This window comes from Nycticebus coucang, chromosome 22, assembly GCF_027406575.1.
Source record: "Nycticebus coucang isolate mNycCou1 chromosome 22, mNycCou1.pri, whole genome shotgun sequence".
Taxonomy (NCBI): domain Eukaryota; kingdom Metazoa; phylum Chordata; class Mammalia; order Primates; family Lorisidae; genus Nycticebus; species Nycticebus coucang.
Window position 1 is genome coordinate 41,234,759 of NC_069801.1, and position 13,073 is coordinate 41,247,831.

The 13,073-nt window shown below is 40.1% G+C and overlaps 1 protein-coding gene across 1 annotated transcript in view; it reads right to left on the reverse strand.

Annotated features, from left to right (window-relative positions):
- The window catches only part of ZSWIM5 (zinc finger SWIM-type containing 5), a 214,886-nt gene that overhangs the window by 36,419 nt on the left and 165,394 nt on the right, over positions 1-13,073 (reverse strand). The window contains exons 5-6 of the mRNA XM_053576771.1: positions 7,365-7,544; positions 584-760 (exon numbers count right to left, since the gene is read on the reverse strand). Coding sequence (XP_053432746.1) covers positions 584-760; positions 7,365-7,544 — 357 coding nt within the window. The remainder of the gene's footprint in view (positions 1-583; positions 761-7,364; positions 7,545-13,073) is intronic.

Sequence of the window (13,073 nt, forward strand, 5' to 3'; positions counted from 1 at the left end):
GAAATTCATGTTTAGTCCAGTTCTTAAATTCAACTGGACAACTATAGTATACCAGGAACTGTGTTTTTATCTTTAAAGGGCATAAAAAGTTGAATAAGTCACAGGTCCTATCATGAAAGAGCTGCCTCACATGGTGGTACAGTATAGAACAAGTCACACAGCTAGGATAATAAAATCTAGTACCTCTTTGTGAACATGTACTATGGGAACCTAATGAAGAGAGCAGCTAATTGCTTAAAACAGTGTTTCTCAAACTGTTGGTCGCGGCATTAGGAAGGTTGAGAACCACTAAAAGGAAAAGCCTCGTTTCATGAATCCTATCTTTTCTGAAAACCTATCACAGTAGAATCTCCATAGTTGATCACCTCCTTAAGTTGACCTAATTTTTATAGAGCAGACATGTGCCACAAGCACATATCACTATGGTAAAAAAAAAAAAAATCAAATGGTTTAGATGTCACATAAATATCCTGAGTCAAAACTGTAGTTGGAATTGCTGGTACATATCTAGATGGCTTATGTGAGCTTGGCAAGAGAAGAGGTTGAACTCTGAAATTTTTGAGTACAAGAGGGATAGACTTACCCAGCCACAGTGGCTGGCCTTGGGAATTAAAGAGTAGTCTCTCACTTTCCTGCTGGCAGGCAGGAGCTGTATAAATATCATTGCTGATTATCTGCTGTAGGTGGCTGTCCTGCCAATGTAATTCACGGCCCTCGATGGCTCTAGTGAATACTGTTCGTCTTGGTCTGGATAAAGAGTCTGGAGAAAGAAAACGTGGTGTAGAACAATGAGTAGTTTGGAATTTTAAGAAGACAACCTCTTCTACCCTGGGTCTTCTTCAGGGTAGAAGGTTGACCAAAAGAATAGTATAATATGTGGGCAGTGAGAGCAGCCACTCTGCTACCTCTCTGGGTATTTGTTGTGTTGCCTTCTTCCTGTATAAGCGTTCAGTGTGTCTGCGCCCTCTAAGTTAGAATCTTTCTACAGAGATCTATGGTTGCCCTCTTCCTTCTACAGAAGACTAATTTCTGACCCAGACACACATGAGAGAGAAGGGCAGTGGTGTTCAGCTGCTCAATCACAAGGATACAAACTGCTTCTATTGTGGTAGAGAGAAGCAGCTGGGTAATTTCTGTAACTTGTTTCATTTATAGCATGATTCTTATTAGACTAAGGACTTCTGTGAAGTTCATACTGAAAGCTCAAAACCAGCTGAGGCCCTGTATATTCTGGTACAATTACCACACCAATAGCTACAGGCTTTCAGTTTTGTTTCCCAATAATAAAAACTGATGCTGACAAAAGAATAACTAACTTACTCTCTCATAGGAGCCTTACTATGCCATCTCTCTTCAGTTTTCCTACAGGAAAACCAAAACTTCAGACAAAGTAGACTCAATTCTTTTTTTTTTTTTTTTTTGAGACAGAGTCTCACTTTGTCACCCTCAGTAGAGTGCTGTGGGATCATAGCTCACAGCAACCTCAAACTCCTGGGTTCAAGTGATTCTCTTGCCTCAGCCTCCCGAATAGCTGGGACTATAGGCACCCATTGCAATGCCTGGCTATTTTGAGACATGGGCTCTCACTCTTGCTCAGGCTGTTCTCGAACCTGTGAGACATTCCACCAGCCTTGGCCTCCCAGAGTGCTAGGATTACAGGAGTGAGCAACTGCCCGGCCATAGACTCAATTCTTTTTTTTTTTTGAGACAGAGTGTCACTATGTCACCTTCAGTAGAGTGCTGTGCTGTTACAGCTCACAGCAACCTCAAACTTTTGGGCTTAAGTGATTCTGTTGCCTCAGCCTCCCAAGTAGGTGGGACTACAGGCACCCGCCACAACGCCTGGCTATTCTTTTTTGGCCAGAACTGGGTTTGAGCCCGCCACCTCTAGCATATGGGGCTGGCGCTCTACTCCTTTGAGCCACAGGCGCCACCACCCCCCTTTTTTTTTTCTTTCAGTTTTTGACAGGGGCTGGGTTTGAACCTGCCACCACCTCTGGTATATGGGGCCAGCGCCCTACTCCTTTGAGCCACAGCTGCCACCTGCCTGGCTATTTTTTGTTGTAGTTGTCATTGTTGTTTAGCTGGCCTGGGCTGGGTTTGAACCTGCTACCATTCATGCATGTGACTGGAGCTATAACCACTGTGCTACGGGGTGCTGAGCCTGTAAACTCTTTTTTTTGTTTGTTTGTTTTTAGAAACAGAGTCAAACTCCTGGGTTCAAGTGATTCTCTTGCCTCAGCCTCCTAAGTAGCTGGGACCACAGGCATCTGCCACAGTGCCCAGCTATTTTTTTGTCGTAGTTTGGCCGGGGCTGGGTTAAACCCGTCACCCTTGGTATATGGGGCTGACGCCCTACCCACTGAGCCATAGGCACCCCTCACGGACTCAATTCTTTTTTTTCTTTTTCTTTTTTTTTTTTTGTAGAGACAGAGTCTCACTTTATGGCCCTCGGTAGAGTGCCGTGGCCTCACACAGCTCACAGCAACCTCCAATTCCTGGGCTTAGGAGATTCTCTTGCCTCAGCCTCCTGAGTAGCTGGGACCACAGGCGTCCGCCACAACACCCGGCTATTTTTTTGTTGCAATTTGGCTGGGGCCGTGTTTGACAGTATTTATTGAAATTGCTTCTCTTTCATGTTGTCCCCCAGTGAAAGCATGCTGACTACTGGCTGGAGTGTAAATCTCCCTTCCTGCTGAAATGAGAATCCACCATGGGTATAGTCTGTTAAACTTACAGAAAGGATTTTTTTTTTTTTTTTTTTTTGAGACAGAGCCTCAAGCTGTCGCCCTGGGTAGAGTGCCGTGGCTTCACAGCTCATAGCAACCTCCAGCTCCTGGGCTCAAGCGATTCTCCTGCTTCAGCCTCCCAAGTAGCTGGGACTACAGGTGCCCACCACAAGGCTCAGCTATTTTTTGGTTGCAGCCGTCATTGTTGTTTGGCAGGCCTGGGCTGGATTCGAATCCGCCAGCTCAGGTGTATGTGGCTGGCGTCTTAGCCGCTTGAGCCACAGGCGCCGAGCCAGAAAGGATTTTTAATATGTTTTTAAATTCATTAAATCATCAAATAATTAGTACCAAGCAGGTACTGTTCTTAGTGCTCAGGACATACAAATTTATTCGTAGACCTTTACATTTATGGACTTACACATTTAAATAGGGAGAGATAGTTAAGCAAATATATAGTATGTCAGATATAACATATGGTAACAAGTGGTATGGAGAAAATGAAAGTAGAGTTTGGGGGGGTATCACTGTTTTATGCAGAATGGTCTCTAACAAAATAACATTTGAATAGAAACCTGTAGGAACTAGGGGGCAAGTCTTAGAGATAATTGAGGGAAGAGCATGCCAGGCAGAAGGAACAACAAGTACTTGGTGGGAATACATTTGAGGTGGGAGTATATTTGAAGTGTTTAAGGACAATGAGAAGGCCAATGTAGTTAGAAAGGAAAAAGCAAGCAGGAGAATCACAGGAGATGAGTTCAGAGAGATACTAGGGAGCCAGATCATGGTGGGCCTTGTAGGCCACAAGTGAAAGATGACTATAGCTTTTTGAGTAAGATAAGAAGCCATTGGATGGCTTTGGCTGTGAAGGGATATGTTCATTTTGGTTTTTTTTTTTTAGAGATAGGGTCTTGTTCTGTCACCCAGGCTGGAATGCAGAGGTGAAATCATAGCTCTCTACAGCCTTGTACTTCTGGGCTCAAGCGATCTTCCTACCTCAGCTTCCTGAGTAGCTGGGACTATAGGAGCATATCACCACTCCTGGCTAATTTTTAAAAATTCTTCTGTAGCGACAGGTTACCTCATTATGTTACCTAGGCTGGTCTTGAACTCCTAGTCTCAAGTGATTCTTCTACTTTATCCTCCCAAACTGCTGAAATACAGGTGTGAGCCACTATACCTGGTCAAGACTTACATTTTAAAAGGATGAACCTAGGCCAGGTATGGTGGCTCACGCTTACAATCCCAACATTTTGGTAGGCTGAGACAGAAGGACTGCTTGAGGCCAGGATTTGGAGACCAGCATTGGCAACATAGTGAAACCCTTATCTCTATTAAAAAAAAAAAAAAAAAGAAAATTAGCTGGGTATGGTAGCATGCTCCTGTAGTTCTTGCTACTTAGGAGCCTGAGGCAGGAGAACTGCTTGACTCCAGAAGTTTGATGTTGCTATGAGCTACAGCAATGCCACTGTATTCTAACAGGGGCAACAGAGCAAGAGTCTGCTTCAAAGAAAAAAAAAAGGATAATTCCAGCAGCAGTATGGAGAACAGATTATAAAGTGGGAGGGAAGAAGCAGGAAGAGCAATCAGGTGGCCACTCTAATAATTTGTGAGAGATGGTGGTAGCTGACTAGAGTAATAAGCAGTGGAGATTATGAGATGTAGTTGGATTCTGTATATATTCTGATGGTAAAGGAATAGTATTTGCTCATGGATTAGACGGGAGGGTAAAGAATCCAGAATGATTCTAAAGTTTTAAAGATCGAGTTGCCATGTATTTGGAAATAGGGATGACTGCAGGAGGAACAGCTTTGGGTAGGGCCTGAAAGGTAAGAAATCTACTGAGATGCCTATTAATATGTAACTGTAAATATCAAAAAGGCTGTTGAGTATAAAAGTCTGGAGATGATAGGAAAGGTCTAAGCAGAAGATATACATTTGGGAATTGTTAGTATATAGATGATTATTAAAACAATGCAATCACACAAGAAGTATAGAAAGAGATGTGATTTGATGACTGAGCTCTAGGCACAGTAGCCTTTGGGGTTGGAAGTGGGGAGAGACAGTAATAGAGACTTAGAAGGAGGTGCTAATGAAGTTAAGGAGAACCAAGAAAGAGTGATTCCCTGGAAATCAAATGACAAAGACATTTCAAAGAGATAGTGATCCATGTGTCAAATATGGCTGATAGGCAAGTAAGATTATGACTGAGGATCAACTCGTAAATTTAGCAACATTCAGCACTAACCAGAGCTGGTTCAATAGCAGTAGGGATTGAAAGCCAGACTGGAGTGAATCAAGGAAGAGTAAGCGCAGAAGAATTAGAGATAGTAAATCTATACTATTTTTTTGAATGATTTTTTTCTTCATTCTACCACCTTTTTCTACCACCCAGAGAGGCAAGTGGAATCGTAAGAGTGTTTGTTATTTTGTTTTGGGATGGGAGACATGACAATGTGCTTGTACATTCAGGAATAATTCATAGAGAGAGAAAAATGTGTGATGCAGGAGAGATAGGACATAATTCCAAGAGTGATGTCCTAAATAAAAGAGATGGACTAGGATCTTGAGAATAATTCCACACCCAGATGGACTAGGAACTTGAGAATAACTCCACACCCAGCAAGAGGGTTAGAGGCAGAGTAAATGGGCAGAGACAGTAATTCTTTTGACCTACCACCACAGATGTAGTAATGGAGTTTTAGAAATTCTCTTCTGATTGCTTCATATACTCAGTGAAGAGGAAGAGAGACTCAGTTGAAAGTAAAGAAGGGGAGAGAAAATACAGAAAATTTTAAGGAAAATATGGTGTGAAACAGTAATGTAGAAGAGTGAAAGATGCCACATAGTAGAGAAATGTAGATGTCTAGAAAAGCACTAAGGACCCATTTGAAATCAGTGGTCAAAAATTGAAAATAAAGCCATTTACTATCGATGTTTCTCTCCAGCCATGTTCAACTGTGGAAGTGTGAGCACTGAGTAATTAGAAAGTAGGAATGAACTAAGTTTAGTGTTTTATCGCGTAAGTGTAACAAAGGGAAAGAAAGAGTTGAGTGTGTATGTAAAACAGTGAGGAGTGATTGTGGTGTTGTACTGAGGAATCTAACCTGGATGAGAAGAAAAATGAGGCTCATTTCAAGGTCATGAAGAAGTGGTAAAATAAAAATTTCTACTGGGTCAAAGAATTATTGGAATTGGAATACCAAAGAGAATAAGATTTAAAGATTGGTAGTGATAACTGGTGATGCTTGAAATTGAGATTATTAAGAAACTATAGTTATTGGTAATGACTTTGTTTAGGATGTGACTTTGGAAGTGAATGGCTAAATTATGGTAGAAGATGAGACTTTTGGAAAAGAGGAGGTCAAAGAGCTAAAAATCTTTCAAGAATGAGGGAGATTGACCCAGAGGTTTATACGTGATAAAAACTGGGGAGGGGAGCAGAGAATACAGTTTGAGTACAAACTTTAAAGCTAGGAGGTATTTTAGAAAGATGAGAAAGACAACAGAAATGGCAATGAAGAATAAACAGCAATCCTACTGCTTCTCCAGCCCCTATAGCAAAAGGATGTGAGAGAGACATTAATCACAAATTGAGAAGACTACAGAAAAAGCAGCATCTTCAAAGGAGAACCAATAAAAACAAAGATCCAATATATATTGCAACAAGGAAGAAACTGTCAGACTGGAGGTATCTGTATGCATATGAGTGTCTTTCTATGATATCCAAAGGCAATACTAAAAGGACGGCTTCCTGTGTTACAGAGGTACAAAGGCTAGATGGTGCCAAGAAAAGGTAAACAGTGGCAAAATTATAGCCTGTCACTTCTCATTACCTTAGTTGTCTAAGGACAACTAATTACAGTTATAGTAGAAGACGACCAAGCAAAACCAGCAATTTAAGTGATTTCTCCCTTGAGATTAAAAATAACAATAGAATTATCACTTAAAATAAAGGGACCATGTATAAAATCAGTGTCTGATAAAATCTCCTACCAATAAGCCTCTCAATGGGCTAATAATCAATTGCTAACATCAAATAGCCTGAGTTAGATGAACTAAAATTGATGTGGATGTCAATGCCCAGTGAGGTCTGTAGGTCAGGAGGTTCAAAGGATGGAGGATACAATATCGTTGTCTGGATTTGTCTTAAAATGAGGCATGAGTCCTCACAGTAACTTGGGAGGAGGACCCTACCTAGACAGTTGGTATACAAAAATTTGAGAAAAACAGAAAGGTAAGAAAAGCTATGATCAGGACACTTTTTAGAACTGTTTTGTATAGGTCTTCTCTTCTTTGTTAGGTATTCTGATCTTAACCAACACCAAATGAGGACAAGATCCATTAAACACAAAGAACGTAAAGGGTAAAGAGAAGTTATGCAGAGTGTTCTTGGACTTTATGCTGGGCACTCTAAACACACTAGATGTGGAAAAGGAGAACATTCCTAATGGAAAATATTAGAGCTTATCCTTTAAGGTTTAGCATTTCAAGACAAACAAAAAAGACAAGTCTTTTCTTATTTAAATGGAAATTCTAACAACCAAAAGGCCATCCAGCTATTTTTCCTCTAACATTGAAGTTTCCTCCCATCTTGAAGTTCTAGGCACAAAGAGCCTAAAAGGACACTTGGCTCACCTGGGCTGTGACTGGCATTCTGGGGAAGTGCACTGGTGATGCTGGGCAGCTCGTGCCCATAGTTCCCATCCTCCAAGGGACAGACATCCAGGTCGCTCCACTTCTGCAGCTGCTGTAGCCAACAGGACTTTTCCTCCAGTTTGCAGTGTGGATTTAAAATTATGCACACCCATAAAGCCCCTAGAAAATAAAGCAATCAACATTCTTGATATCTCTCCTTTGACGTATGGGTAAGCCTTATTATTCCAGTTTCATTTTTAGTTAGTAGAGAAAGTTTCCAAAGCATTGGCTTTCCTTAATACAAAAAAAAATAAAAATAGGGTGGCACCGGTGGCTCAAAGGAGTAGGGCGCCAGCCCCATATGCCAGAGGTGGTGGGTTCAAACCCAGCCCGGGCCAAAAATAAATAAATAAAAATACATAAAAATAAAATTGCTAAGATCTTCAGAACTTGCTTAGTTTTTTCCCCAAAGCTTCCTTAAAGCCAAGTGGCTATCTTGATATCTCAATCTGTGTGCCTATGATGATGAAGACAGATTTAGGCTTGACTCTAAGCTCAAATCTGTTGTCTAATATTTATTGAGAGCCTTCTATGTTCAAGGCCCTGTACTGGTGAATAAGACATTGTTCCTACCCTTGAGGACCTTTCTAGTGAGGAGACAGATAAACATATGACAGACAGACATTTAAATATGATAAATATTATGATAAAGATATGTTCAGGTACAATAGCAACATAGAGGAAGGGCATTTTAGTATAAAGACAGAGCTGGAAGGGAGGTGCTCAGAAAATGTTTCAATTTTTGGCTAGTTTGGACTTCCTGAGTTTCAAATCCCTGAATTGGAAAACTGAGATCATAAAAATCACTATTTTGTAGAGATATTGTGAGAATTAAATGAGATAACATTTGTAAAGAGTCTAGGTAGCATATTAGTTGGCATATAGCAGAACCTTAGTATTACTTTTTCCAAGAAAAATGACTTGGACTTGGATTTGAAACTGCTGATTAACTTGTAATACCTTAAAACCATTACTTACTTGGATTCTATGTTACTGCAGCAGAATATCACATATTCCACAATGGGTGTTGTTTCTTTGACTACAATATTCTCCTTTCCAAGCAAACCTACATTTTCTTTTCAAAGTTGGTTATATGGCTGAGCCAGATAATTTCTCAATCTCAAATTAGCAATAAGCCTGATTGCAGTGCATCTTAATTTTAACATCCTCTGGATGGAGTTAAATCATGGATGGAGATATTCTCAGACATTATTTCAGAGCCTCTCAAAGCTAAATAAAATTGTTTAAAAGGGGCGGAGCCTGTGGCTCAAGGAGTAGGGAGCCAGCCCCATATGCCAGAGGTGGCGGGTTCAAACCCAGCCCTGGCCAGAACTGCTTAAAAAAAAAAAAAAAAAAAAAAATTGTTTAAAAGGCCATCTTAGCCTCAATATCAGATACTATGTTAAGATGAATGTCATTTCTTTTGGTTCAATTCAGTTTTTAAAATGTGCCATGGGGAAAAAACTATACTATTTAATAATTACAATAAGAGTTCTTAAGGGGATTATAGTAATAATAATACAGGGTGTCCATAAAGTTTGTGTGCAATTTTAATTGCACACCATTTTAAGTTGCTCACAAACTTTATAGACCTTCTGTATTTATTTTACATGTTTAAGAAGTACTTTCTATCTCTATAATGACAAACAGTCTTTATGTTTGATCTTCACAGACAAGAAAAGAGGACCTAAGTAGAGGCTATTAAATTTGGCAACTAAAAAGACTCTGGTGACCTTTGGAATGCCAAAATCAATAGGATAATAGGAATGGAAAATAGATTAGATGATATGAGGGAGGCTTAAGAGGTAAAGAAACAGAGTGGTAAGTCTAGTCATGTAGGAGTTCCTATTTCCTTGGCATTGAGAAATTAAGAAGGAGATAGCTAGAAAGTGAGTGCAAGTAACTTTTTTTTTTTTTCTTGAGACAGAGTCTCACTACATCACCCTCGGTAGAGTGCCATGCCATCACAGCTCACAGCAACCTCAAAGTCTTAGGCTTATGCAATACTCTTGCCTCAGTCTCCCAAGTAGCTGGGACTACAGGCGCCCAACACAAGGCCTGGCTATTTTTTAGTTGTAGTTGTCATTGTTGTTTGGCAGGCCCAGGCTGGGTTCGAATCTCCTAGCTCTGGTGTATGTGGCTGGTGCCCTAGCCGCTGAGCTACAGGCACTGAGCCCAAGTACTTTTATCTATAAGTTAAAAACGAGTTATGAATTTGTTTCAAAAACACTCAAGAGACTGTCGTATCTCTAAGAGCCAAAGCAAAAAATCCTACAACTGTCTGCATATAACAATACTTATAAGACTATGTTACTAGTATATAAAAGCATATTTTCCTGCAATTAAAAAAAAATCAAACCTTTGAGCAAAGGTAACAATATAGGCTTGGTGCCCATAGTTCAGTGATTAAGGCACCAGCCACATACATCCAGGTGGCAAGTTCAACCCCGGCCAGGGCCTGCTAAACAACAATGACAACTATAACAAAAAAACTGCCAGGTGTCATGGTGGGTGCCTGTAGTCCCAGCTATTTGGGAGGCTGAGGCAAGAGAATTGCTTAAGCCCAATAGTTTGAGGTTGCTGTGAGTTGTGATGCCATAGCACTCTACTGAGGGCAACATAGTGAGACTCTGTCTGAAAAAACAAAAAGAGTAACTAATATGAAAGTTAAAATTTTACATACTCATTATATATTAAATATAACAAAATAATAGCTACGGTTTATTCCTTTTTATGGGCTAGGCATTATATTTAGTACTTTATCTCAATTGTCCTCTAACTCTGAAGGTCAACAGGTCTTGGTTTGAATGTAGAAAGTAGAAAATGGGACTAAGGATGATTTTTACATTTTCTTTTTGAACAATGAGATGCATCCTGATGCTGTGTTCTGAGATGAGGACAAGGGAAAATCAAGTTTTGGCAAGAAAATGAAGAGTTCTATGATGGTCATATTAATTTTGAGTTGTTTCCTAGAAGTGATGGGCAGCTGGGCACATACTGGAGCTTAGGGGAAAGACCATGGCTAATGACATACATTTGTGACTTATCTGCATCTGGATGCTATTTAAAACCATGGTACTGAATGTAACCATTTAGGTGAAGAATGTAGATAGGAATGTAGGTGGTGCATGGTCCTCATTGTTTAGAAAGGTTGAGGAAAAGCAGAGAAACCTGCAAAGGAGACTGGGAGGAAGTAGCCAGGAATATAGGAGAGAAACCAGGAGGGTGAGCAGCTATAGAAACCAAAAGAAGAATAAATTTCAAGAAGAGTATGTTCAACTTTATTGAAAACTGCTAAGAGGTAAATTTAAGATGACCAGTGTTATCTATTAATATGGAATTCACTGGTTATTTTGACAAGAGCCTCTTTAGTAGAGTGACAGCAATGAGCAATGGAAACCCAACTGGAGCAAGCTAAAGGAAGAATGGAGGTCAGCAAGTCAAAGAGTGACTGCAGATAACTTTTTAAAGAAGTACTGCTTTGGGGAGGGAGAGGAAAAAAAGAAAGAAGTATTGCTTTGAAGTAAAGAAAATGGGGGTAATAGTTGGAGGAGATATTTGGAGTATCAAAGGGACATTTTAAAAAATTTGAGAAGGCCAGAAGTGGTGGCTCATGCCTGTAATCTCAGAACTCTGAGAGACCAAGGCGGGTAGAATGCCTAAGCTCAAACCCAGTCTGGTCTCCAACCTAGTCTCTAAAAAGCCAGGGTCTCAAACCTAGTCTCTAAAAAGCCAGGCGACTACTACTCGCCTGTAGTCCCAGCTACTTTGGAGGCTGAGGCAAAAGAATCACTTGAGCCCAAGAGTTGGAGTTGCTGTGAGCTATGATGCCATAGCACTCTAACCAAGGGTGACAAAGTGAGACTCTGTCTCAAAAAAATTTTTTTTGAGAGTAAAAATATTAAAGCATATCTCTGTGCTGATGGGAATGATTCAGTAGAGAGAGAAAAGTTAATGGTGCCAAAGAAAGGGAGTAATTACATAAGCAAAGATCTTAAGAAAAGGAGATGGGATAGAACCTAGGACAAATACATAAGGATTAGCCTTTCATGGGAGCAGAGATACTTTATTAACTTTAACATAATAGAAGACAAAGCATATGGGTTCAGACATAGGTAGGTTAACAGATCAGTAGTTGGGGAGAGGAGGAAACTTCATGTCTGATTGCTTCTGTTTTTTTCTAACTCAGGACTAAAAATAGCAGCCCATTTTTCTCTACTATATTTGTAAGTTCCTACAAACCTTGCCTAGGCCCTTTGCTGGTGATTAAGTCTTGTAATTAGCAAAGAGTCCTTAGAACAGCTAGGAGAAGCATGAATGCACTGTGCTGTAGTGTTGCTTCCCTGAGTGTAATGGTTCTCAAAGTGTGGCCTCTTGATCTGCAACAACACCATCTCCTGGGAACTTGTTAGAGATACAAATTCTCAGGCCTCACTCCAAACCTGCTGAATTAGAAACTCTGGGTATGAGCCTAGCAATCTGTTTAAACAGGCACTCTAAGTGATTCTGAAAAGTTTGAGAACCACTGTCTTAGCAGAATGCTGAGGGTTTCTTGGCAGGTTGATATAGCAATTTCTTACATACGAGAGTGTCAAAAGCAAACTTTTCATAATGAACCGAAGTACATGACAAGAGCTTCAAAAGCACAGAGAGCCAGGTCTGCTTAACTTCTTTATAACTATCTTTGTTCCAAAGACCAAGCACAAGTCCACAGCACAATCCTGTGAATGGCAATAAATTCAGGCTTCACATCTCACTCTTTGAAAAAGGCTAATTTCAAATTCTTAAGGAATGTGTGCTTTGAAGAAAAAAAAACTTAAGACAGAATTGAGGGAGAAACAACAGAAGGATGTTTGATTTAAAGTCAGATAGACTGGGGTTCCAATGTTAGAGCCACAACTTACTAGCGTGTGACCCCCAGTTCAGAGTATGGAAGATTCTGAAAACAGGGCTAAGTGTTGAGTATTAGCACTGCAAAACTGATTTTGGGGCAGGGAAATAATAAAGAGAAATGATGACCAAAGAGGACGGCCTTGAGGGGTGAGAACCTAGAACAGAGAGGCCATTCAGGAAGCCACAGTTCTAATCTAAAGTTTTAAGGCCTTCAACCAGATTAGTGTTGATGGAAAATAAAATGTTGAACTAGACAGTAAATTGCATTTAATTTATTTTTCTTTCCTTCCTTCCTTCTTTCTCCCTCCTCTCCCCTCCCCTTCCTGTCGTTGTCTTTTGTTTTTTTAATAAAAGGTCTGAAGATAAGAATAAATTGCATTTTAAGGGACAAGAAATCAAAGTTGGCAAATGGATTTAGGAAATGAAAGAAAAATTAGTGCTCGACAATAAGTCTGGCAGAGTTGGGAATGGTGGCAGCCAATGCCAGAGTTAAGAGGATCTTTTTTTTTTAAATAGGAGTAGGCCTGAATTCATTTTGGATTTTCTCAATGGACATCTGCTAACAGGGGACTAGAACTCAGACAGACAGAAAGATGAAAAAATTGATCACCATATAAGTAAGCTGTCTAAATTCATGATGTTTAAAAATAAAAGTTCTCAAGGGATGGGGCAAGATGGCCAACTTGAGGTAGCTCTTGTCTAATTGTCCTGGCTAGAAGGAGGAAGATCAGACTGAAGTGAACTTGGACAAATTGA